Genomic DNA, 20,651 nt, shown 5'->3' on the forward strand with positions numbered 1-20,651 from the left:
GAGAGCTCTGGTCTGCAGTTGTTCAAGGCAAACTGCTAGGAATATACTAACTAAAAATAATCTGAGATTACCAGAAATTCAAAAAGCAGGCAAAGCAGTGAGGACTGGTTAATTTACCTTCACATTGTTCTTTGTATCCAAGCCTTTCATGAAACTTGACAGGCTGTTGAGAAACCGATCTCCAGAACTTCCCTGTAAACATCAAAGGGAGAGTTACTTCCCCTCTGAGAATACCTTATTTGTGTCCTGGAGTCTTGCAGGGTCACACTCTGTTTGTCACAGCTCTTACAGCTTCCCTTCTACCCTGTAGCCTGTTATCAGCCAAGCCGGAGGTGGTAAGAAGGCTGAGAAATTGCTACTTTCTTCCTCCCTTTCCCTTTTGCAGTCCCACTGCCCCCTCAGGCTTGCTTTTTTCCCAGAAATAAGCAATAACCATGGTTGCAGTCAACTTTCAGAGAGTCCACAGGCAGACTCAGAACAAAGTCATGGCCCAAATTCTCTTCTAAGCCCAGGCAAACTATGCACATGAGGGCTCAAGTGAGGTTTTGAAGGAGATGGCAATCCCCTGTTAATTCCCTGACACAGGCCACCCCATTCTGCCATGAAACACTCAGAGGTGCCTGTAATTCCCACTGGTTTGTAGCTAGTGGTAGGCAGAACCAACACCAACAATGTGGGCTGCATAAAACTCAGCTGAGGGTGTCCCCAGTCCTTCTGCTGATATCAGACATCTGCTTGGGAGACCCTAGCTAAGAGGTAATGAAGAGAAGCCACGGCTGACATACACTCATCATTTTATAGCTTTCAAGACACCTCCTAAGTAAGAGGATGGACATAAATGCATCCTGAGTTTAAGGGGACAGCTGCTCACCTGTGCTAACTCGAAGATCTTCTTCACCTGTTTAATGGCATCAGTGACTTCATGGCTTGGAGGAAGCATGAGGGAACTGCTGGCTCCCAAAGAGAAGCCACCATACCTGAAAGTTGAGACAGAGAGTGATGCTAAGATCTCACTGCTCACTGATCTCCAGAAAATGCCACTCCTCCTCTACCCCTCCTCCAGATGTCTCCTTCTACACTACATCCAAGGCAAGTGTTTCCAACCCTTACTTGACAGGGTGACTTTGATCTTCCTACACTGCTGCTAAGCCATGATGTCTCCTACTCCTTGTTTCTGCTGTTAAATACCCATCTTATAATTGCTTGCTGTGGTTTTCCATTTAACAAATTCAGCTATCTTCTACTGCCGGTGCAGTCAAAGCAGGGCATCTCCCCACTTCCTTTGCTTGGAAGAAGAGCACCTCCCAGGATAGAGTATTGGCAGGCTGATCCTGCAAATCTTTCCAAGCCAATACTGCCCTCTGAATAAGGCAGGCATGCTTTTCAGTGATGTTCTCTGAGGCTGTCCCATTTTATCCTTAAACGTGCTCTCTAAACATCTGGTAGTTAAGAGTCACAGAAAAAAACCCTGCAAAGTGAGGTGAGTCTGTACTGCTTAATATCATGTTCAAGGCTCAGTGGAGACATACGAGCTAAAAACAAAAGCAGTGAAGACAAAACTCACCTGAACTCATTCACCCAGATCTTGTTCTTTAAGCTGTAGAGACAGAAAATAAAGCCAGAGTACAAAACTTGAAACAAAAGGAGAGACAGACCTACCAGTGCTGCATGCATGAGGCCAGGGAAGAGAGTGTAACAGCCTCTCACATCTGGTGTATGTCCCACCACCCCATTTCATTGAAATCCCTAGGTATGGTGCCCAGGTTTTTACCATACTCTGCCTACAAAACTCAGGACACACACCTCTGAGAGCTGCCAAAGCATCACTAAACAAGCAGAAGAGTTTGAGTTGTCCAGATGTATTTGCCTGAGCTATACAGCATTCCCAATACAGCAAGCAGCATTTGGTGGGGAGGAAGGGCAGAAAGTATGTTTAACAGCTACCTTTTCCCAATGATCTGTGCATAGGTCTTCACCAGGTAGTCTGATACATTGCGTCCTGTCAGATTCTGGAGGATGTCAGCAGTGTCTTGCACAAGCTGGCATCACCAGGGAAAACACAGATAAACAAAAGTCAGAAAATGCAAGTGCTGAGTCAAATGAACCATGTGCAGTGCTGCACACAAGAATAACACAGCCATCCTGCACTCCAGGAGCATCACTCATTGCAGCACCACTGAGCTCCCTCCTACCTGTGGGGGTGGCAGCCCACCTGCACCAGGTGGGCATACAGGCAGCATCTTCTTGATCTTCTCATTGCTGCACTCACAAGATGGGGATGGGTTCTCCATGCTCCAGTTGCCTTTCAAGAACATGTCCAGGACTGAGTCTGGGACCAAAGCTGTGGTCCATTCCTTCTGCCCCACCACGCAAGGAGTGTCTCTGAGTCAGGAAAGAGGAAAGGCAGAACAGTTTTATAAACAACTGTGATGGTCTTTTCTTACCTGGCATTTAAATAACAGACACCACAGATCCCAGAAGAGGCAGGCTGTTTTTCAAAGGAGCCTGTATTCACTGAGACACACAGCTCACAGCAACAGACCAGGCTCTGCAGCTTTTAACAGATCTCAGTGCCAAAGAGACTGAGGTTGACTGAGTAGCTGTACACTCCTCTCATTACTTGCTCTGCAGCATGCAAGAACTTTATTTCCATCAGTCCCCGCACACAAAGCATCCAGAGTTCAAGGAGTGTCTGGACAATGTTCTCAGTCATATGGTCTAGTTCTATGTAGTCCTGCGAGGGGTAGGGAGCTGGGACTCACTGATCCTATGTGAGCCTCTTCCAGCCTGAGATATTTGGTGATTCTAAGATCACAGCAGTCATTTCTTGGATGGTATTTCTGCTTTTGGGGCACTAGAACACTGCTCTTCCCCAAGCCAGCATCAGGGGCAGCCTATTGCCCATGTCCCTGAGTAGAGTAACCCAGACATTTTGCAGGATACAACTTTTCCACCAGTGGCCAGCATATAGAGCCCACTCCACCCCTTTCCATCATCCAGAAAACACAAGCTGCAATTCTTTCAAGCTAGAGACACACCATCTGAGACTCTGTATACACCTCCTGCACTCACAGTCTAGATTGTCAATGATTTGCCCAAGGCCATGCAGCAACTCAATGGCAGAGCTAGGAAACACCAACAACATGTACCAGCATGACTAGATCCTTTTCCATGTTGAGGACTGAACAGCAGTTTGGATACACAGCTGAGGGCTACCAACTGTCTTAGAAGTCCTGAGCAGAAGAACTGAATGCTATTGCAACTCTTTCACTTTAAATTCTGCTCTGGCCATGCATAACTCTCATTCCCTAAAGCCTGCTAAATCTACTGGTTGTGGATCAGAGGCTGGGGCTAGGCTTTCTTTCCCAGGACCAGAGAATCTACTTACGGGATGGAGTGTCCCTGCATGCAGCGTGTCCCAAAACCAGGCTTATTGAGAAGAGCATCCAAAAGACTCTGAGTGCCTGCATCTTCTGGAGCATCATTGCTATAAGTGCAGCAGAGAAACACTATCAGGTCAGTGGGATAACAGGCACACAGCAAAAGGAGCAGGGGAGGAAGGCTGCAAGCACAGTGAAATCACTGAGGAAAAGGATATGGGTGGAGATTTCCCTTTGAAAAATGCATGGCCTAGCAGCACATACACACTCCTGGCCTTTGTGCACAGCATTACTAGAGTCATAGAGCCATTCAGAAATCAGTATGGCTTTGCCAGCAGTTAAGAGTTGGCAGTTAAATGTCTACAAAGAAAATACCAGGACTCTATTAAAATGTTCTTCTGAACCAAACAAATTTAAACAACCTCAAAAGGAACTCAGTGACTCACATTTGCAAAGAACAACAGAACTATAGGATTTAGCACTATTTCTAGGCAACAAGAAACATACCTAATAAAAGTATACTGCTCATCATACATCCAGGGCTGTAATTCCAGGCTGGGATACTTCCCAAAGGGAGGAACAATCAGGCTGAACATGAGAGCAATACACACAAAGACAGCTGGCAGCACAATCTGAAATTGCAAGGGTGAAGAGTAAGCCCTTTTTAAAGTGAATATTCCCAGAGGCATGTGGAACTATATGTGACTTAATGGATAAAAACTTTCTCAAAGTTTCCCAGGCAGGTCTTTGCCATGTAAAATAAGACACTGCTACACATCAACAGAATACCCATTGTGGCATTAAGTGAGGGCACTCACTTGGGATGTAGGTGATTGAGCCTCCAAATGCTGCTCTCAAGGCAGCATTTGAATTGTACCACTTGGTTATCATGTAATTCCTCTCACTTGCACAGGCCCCTTTTTGTTCAGATATGCAGTGAAGACCAGTTTTGGTTACCTGTATTCCCTTGAGGTTTTTTGCTCTGCTTCAACTCTGAATACAATACATGGTTCAGAGCTGTCCGTACTCAGGAACCCTGCCCATCTTGGGTGTTCTCACCTGAGCAAAGAAGCCCTTCCGGCTTCTCTTGGCAATAAGTAGCCTCTTCCACAACAGAGCCATGAACTGCTGCTGGGTGAGCTTCCAGCCCTTCATCTGGTAGGATCCTTTCCCATCCATTCCACTGAGAAGGTCTGTCTCTCTGGATTCTGCTAGCAAGAAGAAAAGACCCTCATTTATAAGCTCACAGAGATGTTCTCTGGATATTGCTGTGCTGGAGGCACAACGTGGAGGCTGAAGCAGCTGAAGCACCTCATGAGAAGAGAGTGGTGAAAAAGAAAATAACAGATATTCCCATTGATGCATTTTCTATATCTCTCTGAACATCAGTGGGAGGACTGAGCTAGCTGTGGATACTGCTGTGCCCACTATTCATAAAAACATAGAATGCTTTGGGTTGGAAGGGACTTTAAAGATCACCTAGTTCCAACCCTTCTATAGACCAGGTTGTACAAAGTTCCATCCAGCTGGGCACTTCCAGGGATGAGGCATCTACAGGTTCCTGGGTCACTTGTGCCAGTGTCTCATTACCCTCACAGTGAAGAATTTCTTCTTGATGTCCAACCTAAATCTACCTCTTCTGGTTTAAAGACATTATCCCTTGTCCTATCACTACACACACTTCTCTCCCTAGCTTTCCTATAGTCCCTTCATGCACTGGAAGGCCTAAAGAAGAATCACCATTCTTCTGGTAGTCTTGGCCTTATGATCTGCAGTATTTATTGTAAGAAAGAGTGTCCACAAGAAGAAAACAGCCCCAGTTATACCTGGATCTATGTCCGAATCATTAGGATCAAGTGCATCATCTTCTGTAAATGGACGAAGGCAGCTTTGCCGGTCTCCAAATACACGCCTGTTCCTTCTGGCTGGCAATGTTCCATCTGAAAATAATTCACTTATGATGAGTTGAACTGCTTCAGTTCGTCTCCAGCTAGCCCCAGAAAACATGGAACAGTGTAACTTTCATTTTACATCTTTTGCAAACTGATGAGCTGATCTGCAGTCACTCCAGTTCAGTTTATACTAAAAACAAGACTGTCACACTACAAGGGACATATTTTTTATGCAGCACTTTCCTAGTGCTGTCCTAGAAGTTTCTTTCAGTGTACTGGACACTTTTTTTTTCATTTACCCATAAAAACTGCAGGCTGTTATTACTGTAAGAAAATTCTCATTTAATGTGCTTGTGATGCCAAGTGCAATTTGCCAGCACTAGGTTTATCAGAAAATACTGGTACAAGCGTACAAGCACTTAGTGCAGTGAGCTGCTGTCAGAAAAAGTAATTTTGTCCCTGCTGTGGCCTAACCTTGTCAAGAGTTTCTCCTATTCCTCAGAGTAGACACTAATGTCAGTCAAATAATTCACAATACACAATTGAAAGACTATAAACTCTCCAACTATAAAAAATAAACATACACCTGCCCAAAGCTGATGACACCAGGAATATTCCTCATTTAGGCATATACTAGAGCCTTTATTCCTGTGGAAACTATTCCCTGTGTTGAGATTTTACTCTTGAAATACCCAGGCTCCGTCAGTCTCATGTGTGAACAGCACAGATACCAGACAAAAAGGTACTTCCACCTGAATTCTCATTTAACACTGTAGGAGACAACTACACCCACCTGAGGTTTCTGCATCCACACCACTATCATCAGCCACTTTCAGGAATATCTGAAAAGCAAAGACAAGTGTCTATGAACATTAGAAGGGGAGTGATACAGTGGGAACTGCTTCAGGAGATGGCATGAGAGAGAACAAGTCTGAAAGTTGCAGCACAAGAACAGAGGTTACAAGATTTCCTGCATGATGGGGACATGGACTTTGTGGCTTCTTTCCAGCTTCTAGGAGCCACTCTGTAACCAACAACCAGCCATTCCCCCATTCCTGTGTCAGTTCTCAGTGCATCTCTAACACAAGCTCTTTCTTTTGTTTCAGATAAATGACCTAGTTATTAACCGAAGGAATCCCATCTTCCTCCTAGTCTGACAGTGCTCACACTCCTGTCTCAAGCCTGAATAGGCACCTTTGTGGAGCTTGTCCCATGGACTCTCCAAAACCAGAGAAAAAAAAACCAACTTTCTCAAATTGCAGATGGTAGCCAAGGCCATCACATCTGTGGGAGGACACAGAGGGCAAACTAAGTAAGTGACACCACAATGGTTTCAATTTCCCTTCTATTATTAAAAAAAAAAAAAAAAAAATCACATAAACAAGGTATGAAGTGCAATATTCTTCTGTGATAAAAGAAAGGGAAACATGTTCAGCTGGACAGACCCTAACAATGTTCCTGACAATGGCATACACCTAAGCAGTTTCTGTAAAGTACAGTCTCTAGTACTGAAATATATGCTTTCAGTTAAGTGCAGCAAAAGTGTTCTTAAAAATACCTCAAAGATATTTAGAAGCCAAATTGTGGGCCAACCTTCACATAATATTTTTCCGAAGTGAAACCAAGCACAAGAGACATGTCTATGCTACATTTCAGTTTTTTAAGCATGCACCTAAAACAGGTCAGAAGACACTCCATTTTGGAGAGGAAAGCAAAGCTGCCCACTCCTGGTAAATACTTATAGGAAGAGACAAGACTCTGCCTCGCTCCTATCACTGCCATAATCCATTTGGACTGCTTTAAGTCAAATGAGAATCTTCAGATCATTCACCTCCTCCAGAGTGGTTTCAGAGATCCCATAGCTGGAAATGCCAAGATCAGAGAGACGGTCATCAATTTCATGGAACAGCTCCACAAAAGCTCCTTCTTTAGCAGCCTTGTATGGCAAGACATAGGTTAACTCATGGCCAATGTCCTCCACCAGCCTGGCCTCAGGAACATGCTTTGTAATGAGATTGGAAATTGCAGAGACATCTAGAAGAACCACAGGGAAAGACAGTGTTCACTTTGTTACATTTCATTATGTGGAAAGAGCCATACAGTCTGAAAAACCATGACAGAAGGAAAGGAAGGAAAATGGGACATGAGCAGATAATTTCCATGGAAAATCAGGTTTCTTTTTACATTTATCACAAGCCTGGATGAAAGGCCGGACCCAAGCCTGTCTATGCTTTTTGTGTGCAAAATGTGGGAAAGCTTTTACATGCTACTCGCAGATCTGCAAGTCACTGATGTACAGTTCATCAGCAAACATTACATATTGCTAACAGGTTTAGCAACTAAATAATCTTTGGTTATTACATTTCAGAACAGTTTGAATTCAAAATGGTTCGCTAATGAAAAACTGATAGATTTAAAAATACCATTTCTCTGTGATTTTAATAATTGTCCCAAGACTGTACCTACAAATGGGTGCAAGGTTAAGTTGTCCAAGGTCAGAGATAGTGCACCATCAATACTGGGACTGAATCTCACCTATTGTCAGCGTGTCACTTTCATGGTCACTGCCAAGGCCAGCATCAGAGCTGCTCTGGGAGACACTGTCATCCTGGTCACAAAAGAGAATACAGCCACTGTTTCCTGTTGTTTAACCACAAAGGGACTCACCAAGATGCTATATTCTAGGCAACTCTAACTAGATACTGCACACACTGCATACTCCACAGAGGAGTCAGAAGATAATGGTGTCATATCACTGCAAAGGCCTGAAATACGAGTCAGAGGTCACAGTTACCGATGTGTTACAAAAGGGTGCACTTAATCTATTCTGTATCTCTCCAGTAAGTTTTGGAGCACCGGCATTGAAAGAAACTGTAATGGAGATATATAACTTATGCAACAGTTTAGCCAGGACCAATCTGGCCCAGTACACAAGCAAGTAACTTATCTTTTAAAGTGTGAGAAATTTCTCTTTGAGACATTCTACCATGTAAAATCCTACATGCTGCTTCCCACAAGCCTAGGATTTTGTGAAGGAAGAATGAACGTAAGGGTCAGCTGTACCTTTTTCAGATAGGACACTGTGCTGCTGCTGTTTCGGCAGGAGCTAAGAGAGGAATCCACATCCTTCTTGACCAGGGTCAAATAATAGCCTGTTCCCAGCTGGTTCTTCAGGAAAAGAGAAGAGCCAACACAGCAGAGCTTGCCATGAGAAATGATGGCAATCCGGTCCCCCAGAATGTCTGCTTCATCCATGTGGTGTGTGGAGAGAATGATAGTACGGCCTGGAAGAAAGCAAGGGAAAACGCTGCTGGTAAGTCAATCATCCTCATGTTCACAAGCCAAAGCCACAATCTTCTGGATCTTGCCACAGCATTGATAGGATGTTTATGCCATAAGTTCAGGCTTGTTTGAACAAGGCTAGTGGTACAGAAAGGATTCACACTACTGTCATGGGTTTATACTCCCCATTCTTATGGGGAGTCTCAAGGGCCCTTGTCATGCTCAGCAAAGGCAGGTTAATTTCATGCCAACAAGGTTGGTTGTACAGAGCGGAACAGGAAACTGATGCATGCCAAGGGTGAATTTCTGACTTTAACTGCACTCAAAACCCAGGGAGGAACCTTGTTCATGAACTCTGACATCCAATGAGAAAGGATGACAGGTGAGAGATCAGGCTACCCTTGTCCTGCATGTTCTTTGTTCCTTCATCAGTGCAGTCAACAACAGATTTGCAAAGACACAACCATTTTGGGAACTGTCATGAATCAGATTTGATTTTCTTTTCCTTCTATGATATGTTCATTAGCAGTAGAGAAAGAGACCACATACCTTGCCGATACTTTAGGAGCAATTCCCATATCCCTCTGCGAGAATAAGGATCCACCCCAGCTGTAGGCTCATCCAGAATGACAACCTTGGAGCCACCAACAAAGGCTAAGGCAACTGACAGCTTCCTCTGCATGCCACCTGACAGGCAAAATAACAAAGAGGTGTTTAGGCTGAGGCAGAGATGAGGGGAACAGGAACGGCTGCATTACCATGGATAACAAACTCGCCAAAAGAAAGCAGAACTGCATAATGAGAAGACTAAGCACTGCTACCGTTTTAGGTCCTCAGAATCCCATCACCTTCAGGACAGGGCATAATTCATCTGGATAGTCTTCTCAGTGGAGTCCCACTTTCCTTTTATTGCAGGAAATCCCACCACATAAACCCTTCCATAAGTGGATCACACTATCTCAACATCAATAACAACAAGTCACCTAACCGTATTTGAGGATCTGGAGCACAGGTCTACAGAGCAGACTTCGGCTGCAGAAATAGGTCCTCAACAGACACCCCTCCTTTGGAAGTGTGGCAGAGGCAGCAGGGAGGAATTACGTTACACTGTTCAATACTAAAAGCAACCTGTTGTCATCTGCTCTCTCTTCCCAGGGTCAAATACACGGTCTGTGATGACAGCTGAGTCAGAAAAAAAGGAGTCTTAGGCCCTCAACTATCTTGTACGGATTAATACAGGAACCCTGCTGTTCCTGACTAAAGGCAAAGGACACTCCAGGACACCAACTGAAGAAGCAAAAGTCAGCGTAAGTGCTGACATACAGTTCACAAACAGCAAGGGACCTGGAAATTATGGTCTGAGCCTCTCTCACTCAAACCCATAAAACCCAAACATACTAGTAAACATTTAGAGAACACCTATCACTTTTAGCTGCATTTTGTCGGTACAAAATAACTCAAAGAAAGTGATTGACTTATTATGGCCACTAAATAGCATAAAGTAGTGGAAGATGTTAAATTTACTATGATATACAGATTAGGTAACAATAAATAGCTAATTTCCTGAAGTGCTTAATTGCATAGTAGTCTATATTTAATTGGAGGATCCAACCAGGATCCATGATGCAGCCTCTGTGAAACACAAGAGAGATTTTCTGGGGATGAGGAAGCAGGTGAGAAAGGCAAAAACAGCTGAACACGCACCAGAGAGTTTACTTGTCCGAGCTTTCAGTTTGTGAGGCAAACCAACATCCATTGCCATCTGCTCCATCTCCTCTTTCACCTTCTTTTCTGGCAGCCCTTTGAGCCGAGCATAGAACCAGATATGCTCCTCCACAGTCAGCCTAGGGAACAGGAGCAGTCTCAGGGCACAGCTGATACCACAATACTGGGATTCATCCCTTGCATTAGCATTGCAGCATGTTTTCTTGCTCAGGAAAACAACTTTTAAGGATGAAGCTTCAGGAAGGAGCTCCAGACTAGATGTGTTCAGCTTGAGCCTCACTTCAAAGAGTGGCTATTCAGCATCAATGTAAATAATTCTTCATTACGTGGGCTTGACAGAGTACTCCACACATCCCAAACCACTAGGCACTGGGGAAACATCTGGCCTAGTTAGGCTTAACGAAGTAGATTTCTTTAAAAAGAGGCAAAAGATGGAAGGAAGTATAAGCTCTTACTGATAATTCACAAGTACACGTGCATGTGCTACTGAACAGCATGTTCCAATGTACCAATCCTTCTCCTTGTACCAATCTCATGCCACCTTGCTGTCTCACAGCATGCACACAGATAAAGATGAGAACTGTCCCAGCTGAAAGCACACTACTGTCTCCTAAATAACCCAAAAGTCTGTTGGATTACGCAAGTCCTGCATTTCACAGATGCTACTCACAAGTCAAACAGCACATTGTGTTGAGGACAGACACCCAGGTTCTGCCTGATGGTACTGAGTTCAGAGCGGATGTCTTTGCCCAGGATGAAGGCTGTACCCGAGGTTGGAGGGAATAAGCCAGTCAAGATGGACCTGAAGGATAAACACAACAGATAAACAAGTTCTACCACTAGAAAATGGTTGCTGCACATACCAGGATGGATAAAGGAGGAGTGGGTAGAAGCGTTAAGGAACTCCCACACCAGAAAAGTAGTCTGAGAAACATCTCACTAATGGATAAAAAAAAATCACCGTCAAGGTTTTTAACAGTGATCAAAGCTCATCTACATGACTCTGATTGGAGGAAATATTTTTCTCTTCTAAAAGCTTCTTGTCCTTTCAGTCTCAACTCACTTCCTTACACTTGGTAAGCCAGGATCATACATGGCATTAATAAAACTCCTACCATTCAATTCCTTCAGCACAGTGTCAATCTGAACTACCTTCATTTTCAGTCCTCTGTATCTGTGCATCTTCTGAGGCACCTGCCCAACTAGGATAAATCAGCAGAGTCTGTGCCAGCTTGCACATTTCAGATATACTGCTACCTCTACCATATTGATAGGAAGAGCAGTATTCAGAGTCACTCCTCCCACTGTTTTAAAGCACTGTTTTGTTCTTACATGGTAGTGGTTTTCCCTGCTCCATTATGTCCCAGAAAGGATGTGATTTGTCCTTCATAAAAGTTCAGTGTGAGACCATCTACAGCAACTTTCTTTCCGTCACGGTAAACCTTGACCAAGTTCTGGATGGAAACACCAAGACTCAGATGCATAGGCTCTTCCTCTTTGCAGACTGGGAGAAAACAGAGCAGAGGAGAGAGAGATAAGATAGACTTTAACAGCAATTGTGTGGGACTTTTAAGAAATGTAACATTCCCCCAAGTCTCTGGTGGTCCAAGGAGAAAAAGCTATACAAAAAATTGACCCTATTTCTTCCTCAGGGACAGGAACCTCACACAGAAGTTATTCTTTAGCTGTCTTCTCCCTGTTGGGCTTACCTGGAACAATCAGGCAGACATCTCCAGTGTCACCAGGGTTTGCAAAAATTGTGGGAATTCTCAACTCTATAAGGCTGAAATACCCACCTACACTCAAGTGAGTGAAGTACTTTAAGTTCAACTGGATACACCACCCTGATGAGCATACCCAAATTGTGATAACAAAGGAATGACTAATTTCACCTTAGCCATGCCAGTCCTGCTGTCTCTGGCCTGTCCTTTCATAAAGGCAGACCCTAATTCTTCCCTGCAGAAAGGCCCTGTGCCCAGCACTTACCTTCTGAAGACACTTTCTGGTCAGGATGATGGTGCTGCCTCTCCTGTGGCTCCTCACCAAACCAATAGGATTTTGTGAAAGGAAAGTACCACGGCCTGGGAATTCCATACTGGCCTAAAGAGAAAAAAGCATTATATGAGACTGGTTGCCTCTGTTTCTTTTCTCATACTAGCTTTCAGGACAAGAAGGGAACTACTTCACCTCCAGTAAGCCACTAAGTTAGGAAGGACAAAGAAGAGATCTTTCACGATGAAGATGCTGCTAGACTTTGGGTATAAGATACATCTCTTTTCCCAAACTTCACTTTAGGGTTAAAAGCTCTGTGCTGGAAGGTGCTAAGAAGCCACACGTGGTGCTGACACTCTCAACTCTGGCCTGGCAGCAGGTTCTGTGGACTTAGCAGTTCAGAGCATGCCACAGCTGAAGAGCAGCAAAACAGATGGACTAGCTCAGCCATTGCCACAACAGGGCAACAGCTGCTGCTGCTGGCAGCAACAACAATACTATGATGCCGCTCTGTGGTTTTCCTACATGGCCCTTCTGCAGCTCTAGTTAAAAATGGTCCCAATTCGCACTGTGGCAAAAGGTGCCAAGGTGCAAAAAAACATTTTAAAGTGTAAAAACATGATTCTCTGTCAGAAGCAGACCTCACCTGGGAAGACAGACTCAATGTACCAGGTCATGACCCCATACAGGAAGGTGTCAAATAACATCATGATGGCAGATGTAGTAATGCTAAAGCCATCTTCTTCCAAAGGGCTCTCGAAGAAGTTGTCCCACTGAACACCAATTCCCTGTTCCTCAAATAGTGCAAAATACTCACAGCCAAAGCCAAAGGCTACTGGAGACAGCAGGCTCTGCAAAAGGGAGGCATGAATTTCCATTCAGTTTTTAACAACTACTTGGGCAGCTCAGCTCTAGCACAAGTGAGACATGGACCACAAGCCTTATAGAAAAATCAAAGGTCCAAGAAGTACAACCAGGTTTGCAGATAGGGGGCGGTAGACTCAGTCTTGGTTTTAACAAGCATGCAACACCCGAAGTCTCCGATGGACCACCACTCAGAATTTCTCTATTTTCTTTCCCATGCTCTCTGGACTTGTATGTGAGGGAAGAGGTCACAAAAAGCCATCCTCTCCAGGATCAGTAAAAAATGCTCTACAGAGTAAAGGCAGATGGTTCCTTTAGCCTGCACATCTGGCGGTGCAGCACCACAGCATGCAAAGATTAAGGCAGCTTAGTCTGGCTGCATTATTTCTAGTACCAAAGCCATCAAAATCTTCCCCCAGCATCTACTAGCAACTACTACTGAGGCTACTCTTGACTGCTTCAGTCAACCTCTTCACCAACCCCAGCCCTGATAACCTGTTATACTAGAAAATTACCCTCCCATTTCCACCTATCCCTTGTTATTGTTGGCTAGCCAGAGAGTGACTGAGTGCCATACTGGTGGATGTCCAGCACACAGCACAGTTTCCCTCCAGACTCACCGCAAAGATCTTGAGTGAGAAGCTGATGTAGTCCTGCCAGGCAACACACAGGACATAAGGAAGGTACAGTGTGAAATAGACAATGCCTCCACAGGCAGCTGCCAGGTTGGCCCTGGAGAACACAGTGCTGATAAGGAAGCACTGGAGGATGGTCACAACACCAAAGATGGAGAGGAAAACAAACACCACACTAGGATCACTATAAGGCAGCAGATTCCCCATCTGGAAGGAAAACAATAGGCTTTGAAAGAGATCTCCAAAGTAGATATACTATAAATAGGTCTGCAGAGCTGTTGCTCAGGGGAGGCTGGGCTTGAAACAATTTGCACAACAGTCTTCCCAGAAGTGGAGCAGTATTGCAGGCACATTTTCAAGAGCCCCTCCCAGTGTTTTCAGCCTCTCAGCCTGCTTTTGTTCCAAAACATTGTTCCCAAAATGTTGCTTGCCAACCCACACTCACTCACTCCTCCCCAGTGTGCCAGTGCAGACCACTGCTCAGCAGGCTCTCAGGGCTCAAGATTCTGCTGTCACTTTGCAGATTCTCCAGTCAACTCACCTTAAGGATCAGCACCAGCAGGCCTGCACTCATCAGAAGAGGAATGAGGCTGCTAATGAACCAGCTTAGCCAAAGGATGCCATTGTCAAGTCCCATTATCCTCATTGTTTCCTTCAGTCGGGCTTCCTTCTCATACACAATGCCCTTAATTATCACAGCCACTGAGTAGATCCAGGCTAGAGTCATGAACAGAGGCATGGAGCGGCTCATGACGCGTAGAAATCTGACACAAGAAAGGAGAGGAGCCAGGAAAACAGTGAGACACATCTGTACAACTTCAGGTACCACTCCAGGGCTAGCAGAGCATGGCGAAGGCTAAGGATTCACTGCACAAAGCAACCCATGTGAAAAAGCATGACACCACATCAGTGTCTCACCATGAGGTAAGGTTTATAGGTCCACAGCAAATCACAAACCTAGAGTGGGAGGTGAAGCTGCAACTGCTGCTCAGCGGGAGTGCGGATGCAAAGACCTGACCATTCTGTGGCTTGGTCTCAAGTGTCCTCTGCTCTTTCCATTCTCTCATGCCCAGGTCTCTGCTTTTTTTTCCCAGTGCTATTTTTGCCTGTATCAGGTTTGGTGCTATTCTGCCTCAGGAAAGCACTTATTGTAAAAGGCTGTACAGACAGTCCTCCCAAGAAGGACTCTGCAAGTCATCATTCACTATGAATCCTTCATGCAGGTGCTGTGCCCTCATTCCATGCATTAGGAACACTAAGGAAACTGATTCTCTACTAATAGTAGGGACATAAACCATTTCTGAAGAATGACAAGAAGCCATGCCTCCCAAGCCACAGTCCTGAGAGCTTTCAAAGCAGCTTGAATACATACATGTCATCCACATAACAGGGATAAGGCATCTGCTGCACATAAACTCCTGTCTTCTTCTCTGTGCCTGTCTGCACCCTGATGATGGCCTGTTCTACCACATCCTGCAGGTAGGCAAAGCCTCCCCAGACATAGCGCATGTCCTCAAAGGGATCAGCACGGGGACCGGGATCCCAGTACCTGCGCCAAGAGAACAAGATCTTCCTGTTAGAAATCATCACTGCATCCCCCAGCAGAAATTGTTTACAAGGCAGCATGTCACAACTCACCCATCCTTGATCTTGTTGGTCCTTTCTACATTATCAATGTCCATGCGTAACTTGTATTTCACATGCTGAGGGAGTTCGATGCTGTTTGGAGCTATTTCAGTGAAGACTATGCCAGCCCAGAACCTCCTTTCATCCAGAAGCTCCAACGACTTGTTTATGAGTTGGACTTCTGTGGCTGCAGGCTCAAGTTTGTCCAAGTTGACACACTACATAGGGACAGATAGGGAAGTACTTGTGGAATAAGTTACCAAACCAGAATGTACTTTGTTTACATTTGGGAGGAAAGAAAAAAGAAAACTCAGCAAATCATAATCCCATGCCCAAGAAAAGACTGTAGTACTGGACTACTTTGCAACAGCTCACAGTAGACCACCAAGTCGCCGAAGATTTAGCTTTTTTCCTGCTTGATGGCCACCTGCCAGTTAAACATGTATCGCGGGAAATACCCCAGCAAAGATATTTTCTAGACAAGAGATAAGGCAGCATTGTAATACTAGCTATAGGATCCTACTCAAGCATAAATTTCCATAGTCTTTCTTTCTCTCTTACAAATACACTAGGTCTGATTCAGAGCCTCTAAAAGAGTAGATATCAGAAGGCTTTGGACCAGGCCCCTGAGAGGCCAAGGTCTGCTTCTGTTTGCATCCATCTGCCACGATGACATCTGCCAAGCAGAACAAACTTCAGTATTCTGTGTCCTTCTCAGCTTCAAGCAGCTGCTAGCTTCACCACAGTCCCCCGCTAAAAACCCAGACTGAAATACAAGCCCTTTAAGTGCTGCAGCAAGTGGCTGCGGCTCTCAGTCACCTTGTACCAACAAGGTGGGAAACCTCATGCCATGGTCAAAATGAAAGCTTCAAGACCAAGGCCTACAGTTAGGTTTCCATATTTATATTTATGCACCTGAACAAATGGTATTTTCTAACGTAACAGCACCACTAAAGCCTGTCATTCACAGAAAATGTACAGAAGAACATCTATCTTTCATACTAGGAATGCCCTACTCTGTGTGTGGAGACCAAGCTGCTGCTCCCTCCCTGGCTCCTTGCCCACATTAGCAGGATCTCACCTCCATGAAGCGAGAGATGGTCTGGATAGCCCGGTCTGTCTCATTGAAGGCATCCACCCATGTATACACAGAGCCATTTGCTGTCTCAAAGTCCTCAGGATGATTTGACAAAAAACGAGCAATATCCTCCACTGTCCAGTTGGAAGTTGGCAACTGCAGGTCCCAGAGAGCTTTGCCTTTCAGAAGCGTCTGTGAATATTTTGTTTTCAAAGAGAAATTGGTTTTGAGAGTTAATGCTGGATCTCCTTTCTCATCACGAAAACAAACACTACAAGGAAAAAGGTGCAGACAGAGGCCCTCTGCTATTCTGAGATCAGCATGGTGGGGGTCCCTCCTCGCCCTCCAGTCGCAATGAATTTGTGACTCCCTCGGTACAGCTCACTCTACGAGGTGTGGTTTGTAGGCTGACTCCATGCCCTGCCATCCGTTTCCCAAGCAGAGGGCAGCAGAGAGCCACGCACAGTCGGCACCACCCACGGGCAAACCAGGTCTTGCAAACACAAGGATGTGTGTTGACGAGAGAGGCATCCCGCTAATGGTGGCTGCCAAGCTCTGCTCAGCTCTCCCGAGCAAACCTCTGCTACTCGTTGGGATAGAGGGGGGCTGTGGCATGGCTGGAAGCTGAACTTTCACAGTGCTGAGCATAAATACCAGCACCAAAGCGTGGGTAGCTTTTCTTTCATATTTGGTACTGCAACATCAGGAATGGCTGAAACAGCCCTGTACAGACACCCATGATTATCCTGCCTCCCTGGTTTATCTGGTGGAGTTTCTTTTTCACCTGGTCTAACTGCTAGCTTTCTGAGAACCGACCATTGCCACACGATGTGTGAGCACAATACCCCACCCAAGTGCAGTCCCAGTAGAAGCACCTGACATGGAAGCAGAAACCAGTCCTCTGGGCTCACGGTATAATGAAAGCATTAGTTGTAAAGGACAAAGTTGAACTGATGTAGAGAGAAAAGAAAAACAACGAAACCCTGCACAAGAGAGGAAACTGTCAAAATTCTAACAGTTATAACCAGGAAATGGATTTTCTGCAAGGGCAAAGAATGGAGCAGTGAGGAGCTTCCCCATGCTCTGCTGTTACCAGCAAGCCAGAAAGCAATGGATCACAGTTAAAAAAAACGGCATCACAAGTGGGAAAACAGAACAGGCCAAGCTGGCAAAGGAGAGCATGCAAAAGGGAAACCCAAGCAAACACGATCTGGTTGCACTGTGATCTCTTCACATTTGGTGTCCCAAGGCTAGCTTCTGCCATGCTGCCCAAGTCAGGGGGCTCCATGCCTGCAGGGAAGGGGCTCAGCCTAATCCTGTTCAGCAGCAGCATTAAACCTCATTCACTCATACAGGGGCACATACAGTCCTTCCTGAAGGCAGCAACCATGGTAGCATCAAGCTGGAAGTTCCAGAGATGTGCAAGCAGAGCACTTTCCTCTTTCCTTCAGCAGGAAGCAGTGAGCTGAACAGGCTGCACAAGTTGGGAGGTGATGACCAGTCACCCAGCAGTGTGTCAGCCTCAGTGGCCAACAAACAACCAAGGACCAACCCTCCCTTTGAAAGCAGCCACAAGTATCCAGCTCTATGTTTCAGGCTATTCATGTAGAAGCAATTGGTGCTGCACCTCTTGAGCTGGATGAGGTGCTGCCAGGGATCAAGAACTAATAAGGAAGGACTACTTCTAATAGAAAGAGTCTAATAGGTGAAAACAAGTGAAAACCTGCTACTGTGCCAGCACAGAAGAAGAGACTAGACTGCTGGCAAGATCAAAGATTAACTACCAGAGCCAACAGGGTTAACGAGAAGGATAAAATACAGAACAAGAAAAGCCAAGGACTTATTTTTTAAAAAACAAAAACACGGCAACATTCATTTTTCAAATTACACAACTGCAAAACAATATCCAAACCTTGGCTTTCTGCCTGCACTCTCTGCAGCAAATGGTTCAGTTCAATTTACAATCGGTGGCCTCGATTCTTATCTCCCTGATGCCAGCATCTAAACTTAACTTTCATAAAAGCAACAGAGGCACAGGAATAATGAACATGATGTCTCTGACCCTCTGGTATATCATGTTGATAGGTGAGTGCAACAGGGCAGATCAGAGACAGTTAAACACAGCATTGCATTGGGGTAAACACAGAAGGAACTGTGAGGCTTAAGAGACTTGGGATAGTCTCTGTACAACAGCTGCACTATCACAGCCAACCAGCTGCCTTGCTGAGACAGCAGGAAGAGCTACTCTTCAGCTCTTTCTCTGTTGTACCATCCCCATTTCCCATCACTGCACTTCCAAAGGCATCAACACAGGGTGCTAAGATCCACACGTCAGAGCTACACCGGATGGAAGCAATAGAACTAAGCCACTTAAGCAGATAATGTGGCAGCCATGTAGGTTTAACACCTCGTGCAATGCTCAAGGGAACCAATAGGCCAGCAAAAATCACAACAAATCAGAACAAGACTCACAGGCTGTTCTTTGTGGTCTTTTATGCATGGCACGGTATGAAGCTATCAGCCACAGGATGATGTTTGCTTTTCTTAAATGAGAACCCACATATTACTAAATAAAGCATACCATAGAAGTCCAAGTTAAGTTTTGCAAATCTTGTGCCAGGTTACTGCCTGCTCTAGCATGATAACCACTCAATTCCTACTGTACCCAAAAGGGCCTGAGGCCACCCAGCACCTACCAGGATTTAATCTAGGTATATTATTACTCATTTTGCTGCTATCATGAGAGTACTGTTGTGGAAGAGTGCACATCACAGAGAGTGGAACAGGTCACCAACCCCGCAGTTCCCCAGTTTACAGCAAGACCTCAATCCTTGTTTCATACCACATTAGGATACCACTATGGAAGACACAGCCCATTTCCTCACAGTAGCAGATTAGAAACAGGTGTTAAATACACACTGCTCTTTTTTGCAGCAGGTTGTTACATTAAGGAAGGAATGCCAAGTGTAATGCAAGATGGGTACAATTACAATGTGTTTTGAGAAGGGGTACCATGCATACTATTTATCTGCCCAACTCAAAACTGAAGCATCACCTAAAATAAGTATTTATCACTTATTGGAGAAGATGATAGTGACAGTTCTGGCAAGAACAGCATACTGACCCGAATGAGATCCATTTCCTGACTACTTTCCATAAACATCCAAATCTTTGGGCTTATCTCCTCCCACATCCCTCCGAGGTCACGAAACACACCCAGCTCCTGGAATGTCCTGTTCACCTGCCGACAAAAAGAAGAGGAAGTGGAAGGTTATTTCCAAAAGCTGGCAGATATCCACTGCAGGCTGAGAGGGTGCATTGACCTGCCAAGTGAAGTACTGATACTTATATACAAACAGCAGCTCAGCATCTGCAAGCACCAGAGTAGGGAAAATCAAGTGCACTTGGAAAGAAAGCAACAAGGAGTGTCAATGCTTATGGTTGAGCACTACCCTTCAAGGCTTGGTGGAGAATGACTCTGCCTTGGGAGATGAAGGGCAACACAGAGCAGCCCCTCCTCATATGCTAGAAGACTCTATATGAGGGAACTTGGGGTATTAGTGAGCACTTTAGGTAAACCACCATCAGAAATTATTGAGCGTCTGCTGAGCAGTCTGCAGTGGATGAGAGGAAGGACACCTTAAGGCTCAGCAAGGTCTTCTCCACTTCCATATTACACAAAAGATACAAAGCCTGTGGATAATCAAAGGCACCACCAAGACAGCTTCGAGCCAAGTTTAGAAAAAGTTCAGCCTGGCCTTTTCTCCTTCAGCCTTCAACAGAAAGTGCATGGGAGGTGAGAGACTAAGGACGCTGTGCTTTGCAGGCGATCTTTTCTAGGATTGTGTTTGGGCCCAATTTAACACACAGCAGCTAAGCTACACAGCCAAAGGACATACATCATCCTACGTATCAGAGGACAGGGCTAGAGTTACCTCAGTCATGACCTTCCTTATTGCTGGTGTATCTGGAGTGTACAAGATCTTCCCAATCAGCAAGGGTTTCAAAGCCCTCCAGATAATCCTGGAAAGAGGGCTAGATTCCAGGTTCTTCATCAGCTCATTGCAGTAGGGTGCTGAGGAGGAGAGGAGAAGGGTGAGTGAATGAACAGCATGGCGACAACTGGTGAAGGTATATGCCCCACTTGTGTGGGCTTTAAGGACAGTAACAGCTGAAA

At 45.1% G+C, this 20,651-nt stretch overlaps 1 protein-coding gene across 6 annotated transcripts in view; it reads right to left on the bottom strand.

Moving 5' to 3' along the window:
• Positions 1–20,651, bottom strand: part of ABCA1 (ATP binding cassette subfamily A member 1) — a 97,632-nt gene that overhangs the window by 12,442 nt on the left and 64,539 nt on the right. For 5 of the 6 annotated variants that reach the window (XR_011723325.1, XM_071731148.1, XM_071731149.1 and 2 more), the window contains 26 exons: positions 20,410–20,549; positions 19,599–19,715; positions 16,478–16,666; positions 15,409–15,614; positions 15,143–15,319; positions 14,312–14,534; positions 13,756–13,977; positions 12,918–13,122; positions 12,266–12,379; positions 11,612–11,783; positions 10,950–11,081; positions 10,259–10,398; positions 9,104–9,241; positions 8,336–8,556; positions 7,808–7,880; positions 7,104–7,306; positions 6,066–6,114; positions 5,207–5,320; positions 4,440–4,591; positions 3,888–4,012; positions 3,389–3,487; positions 2,193–2,382; positions 1,945–2,039; positions 1,565–1,597; positions 872–977; positions 118–192 (listed from right to left, as the gene is read on the bottom strand). Coding sequence is in view for 5 of the 6 variants with exons in the window: in XM_071731148.1 (XP_071587249.1) it covers positions 118–192; positions 872–977; positions 1,565–1,597; positions 1,945–2,039; positions 2,193–2,382; positions 3,389–3,487; positions 3,888–4,012; positions 4,440–4,591; positions 5,207–5,320; positions 6,066–6,114; positions 7,104–7,306; positions 7,808–7,880; positions 8,336–8,556; positions 9,104–9,241; positions 10,259–10,398; positions 10,950–11,081; positions 11,612–11,783; positions 12,266–12,379; positions 12,918–13,122; positions 13,756–13,977; positions 14,312–14,534; positions 15,143–15,319; positions 15,409–15,614; positions 16,478–16,666; positions 19,599–19,715; positions 20,410–20,549 (3,710 nt within the window). In the remaining variant the exon portion in view is untranslated. The remainder of the gene's footprint in view (positions 1–117; positions 193–871; positions 978–1,564; positions 1,598–1,944; positions 2,040–2,192; positions 2,383–3,388; positions 3,488–3,887; positions 4,013–4,439; positions 4,592–5,206; positions 5,321–6,065; positions 6,115–7,103; positions 7,307–7,807; positions 7,881–8,335; positions 8,557–9,103; positions 9,242–10,258; positions 10,399–10,949; positions 11,082–11,611; positions 11,784–12,265; positions 12,380–12,917; positions 13,123–13,755; positions 13,978–14,311; positions 14,535–15,142; positions 15,320–15,408; positions 15,615–16,477; positions 16,667–19,598; positions 19,716–20,409; positions 20,550–20,651) is intronic. The other variant, XM_071731152.1, reaches the window with a different exon arrangement.

Source organism: Heliangelus exortis, chromosome Z (genome assembly GCF_036169615.1).
Source record: "Heliangelus exortis chromosome Z, bHelExo1.hap1, whole genome shotgun sequence".
Classification (NCBI taxonomy): Eukaryota; Metazoa; Chordata; class Aves; order Apodiformes; family Trochilidae; genus Heliangelus; species Heliangelus exortis.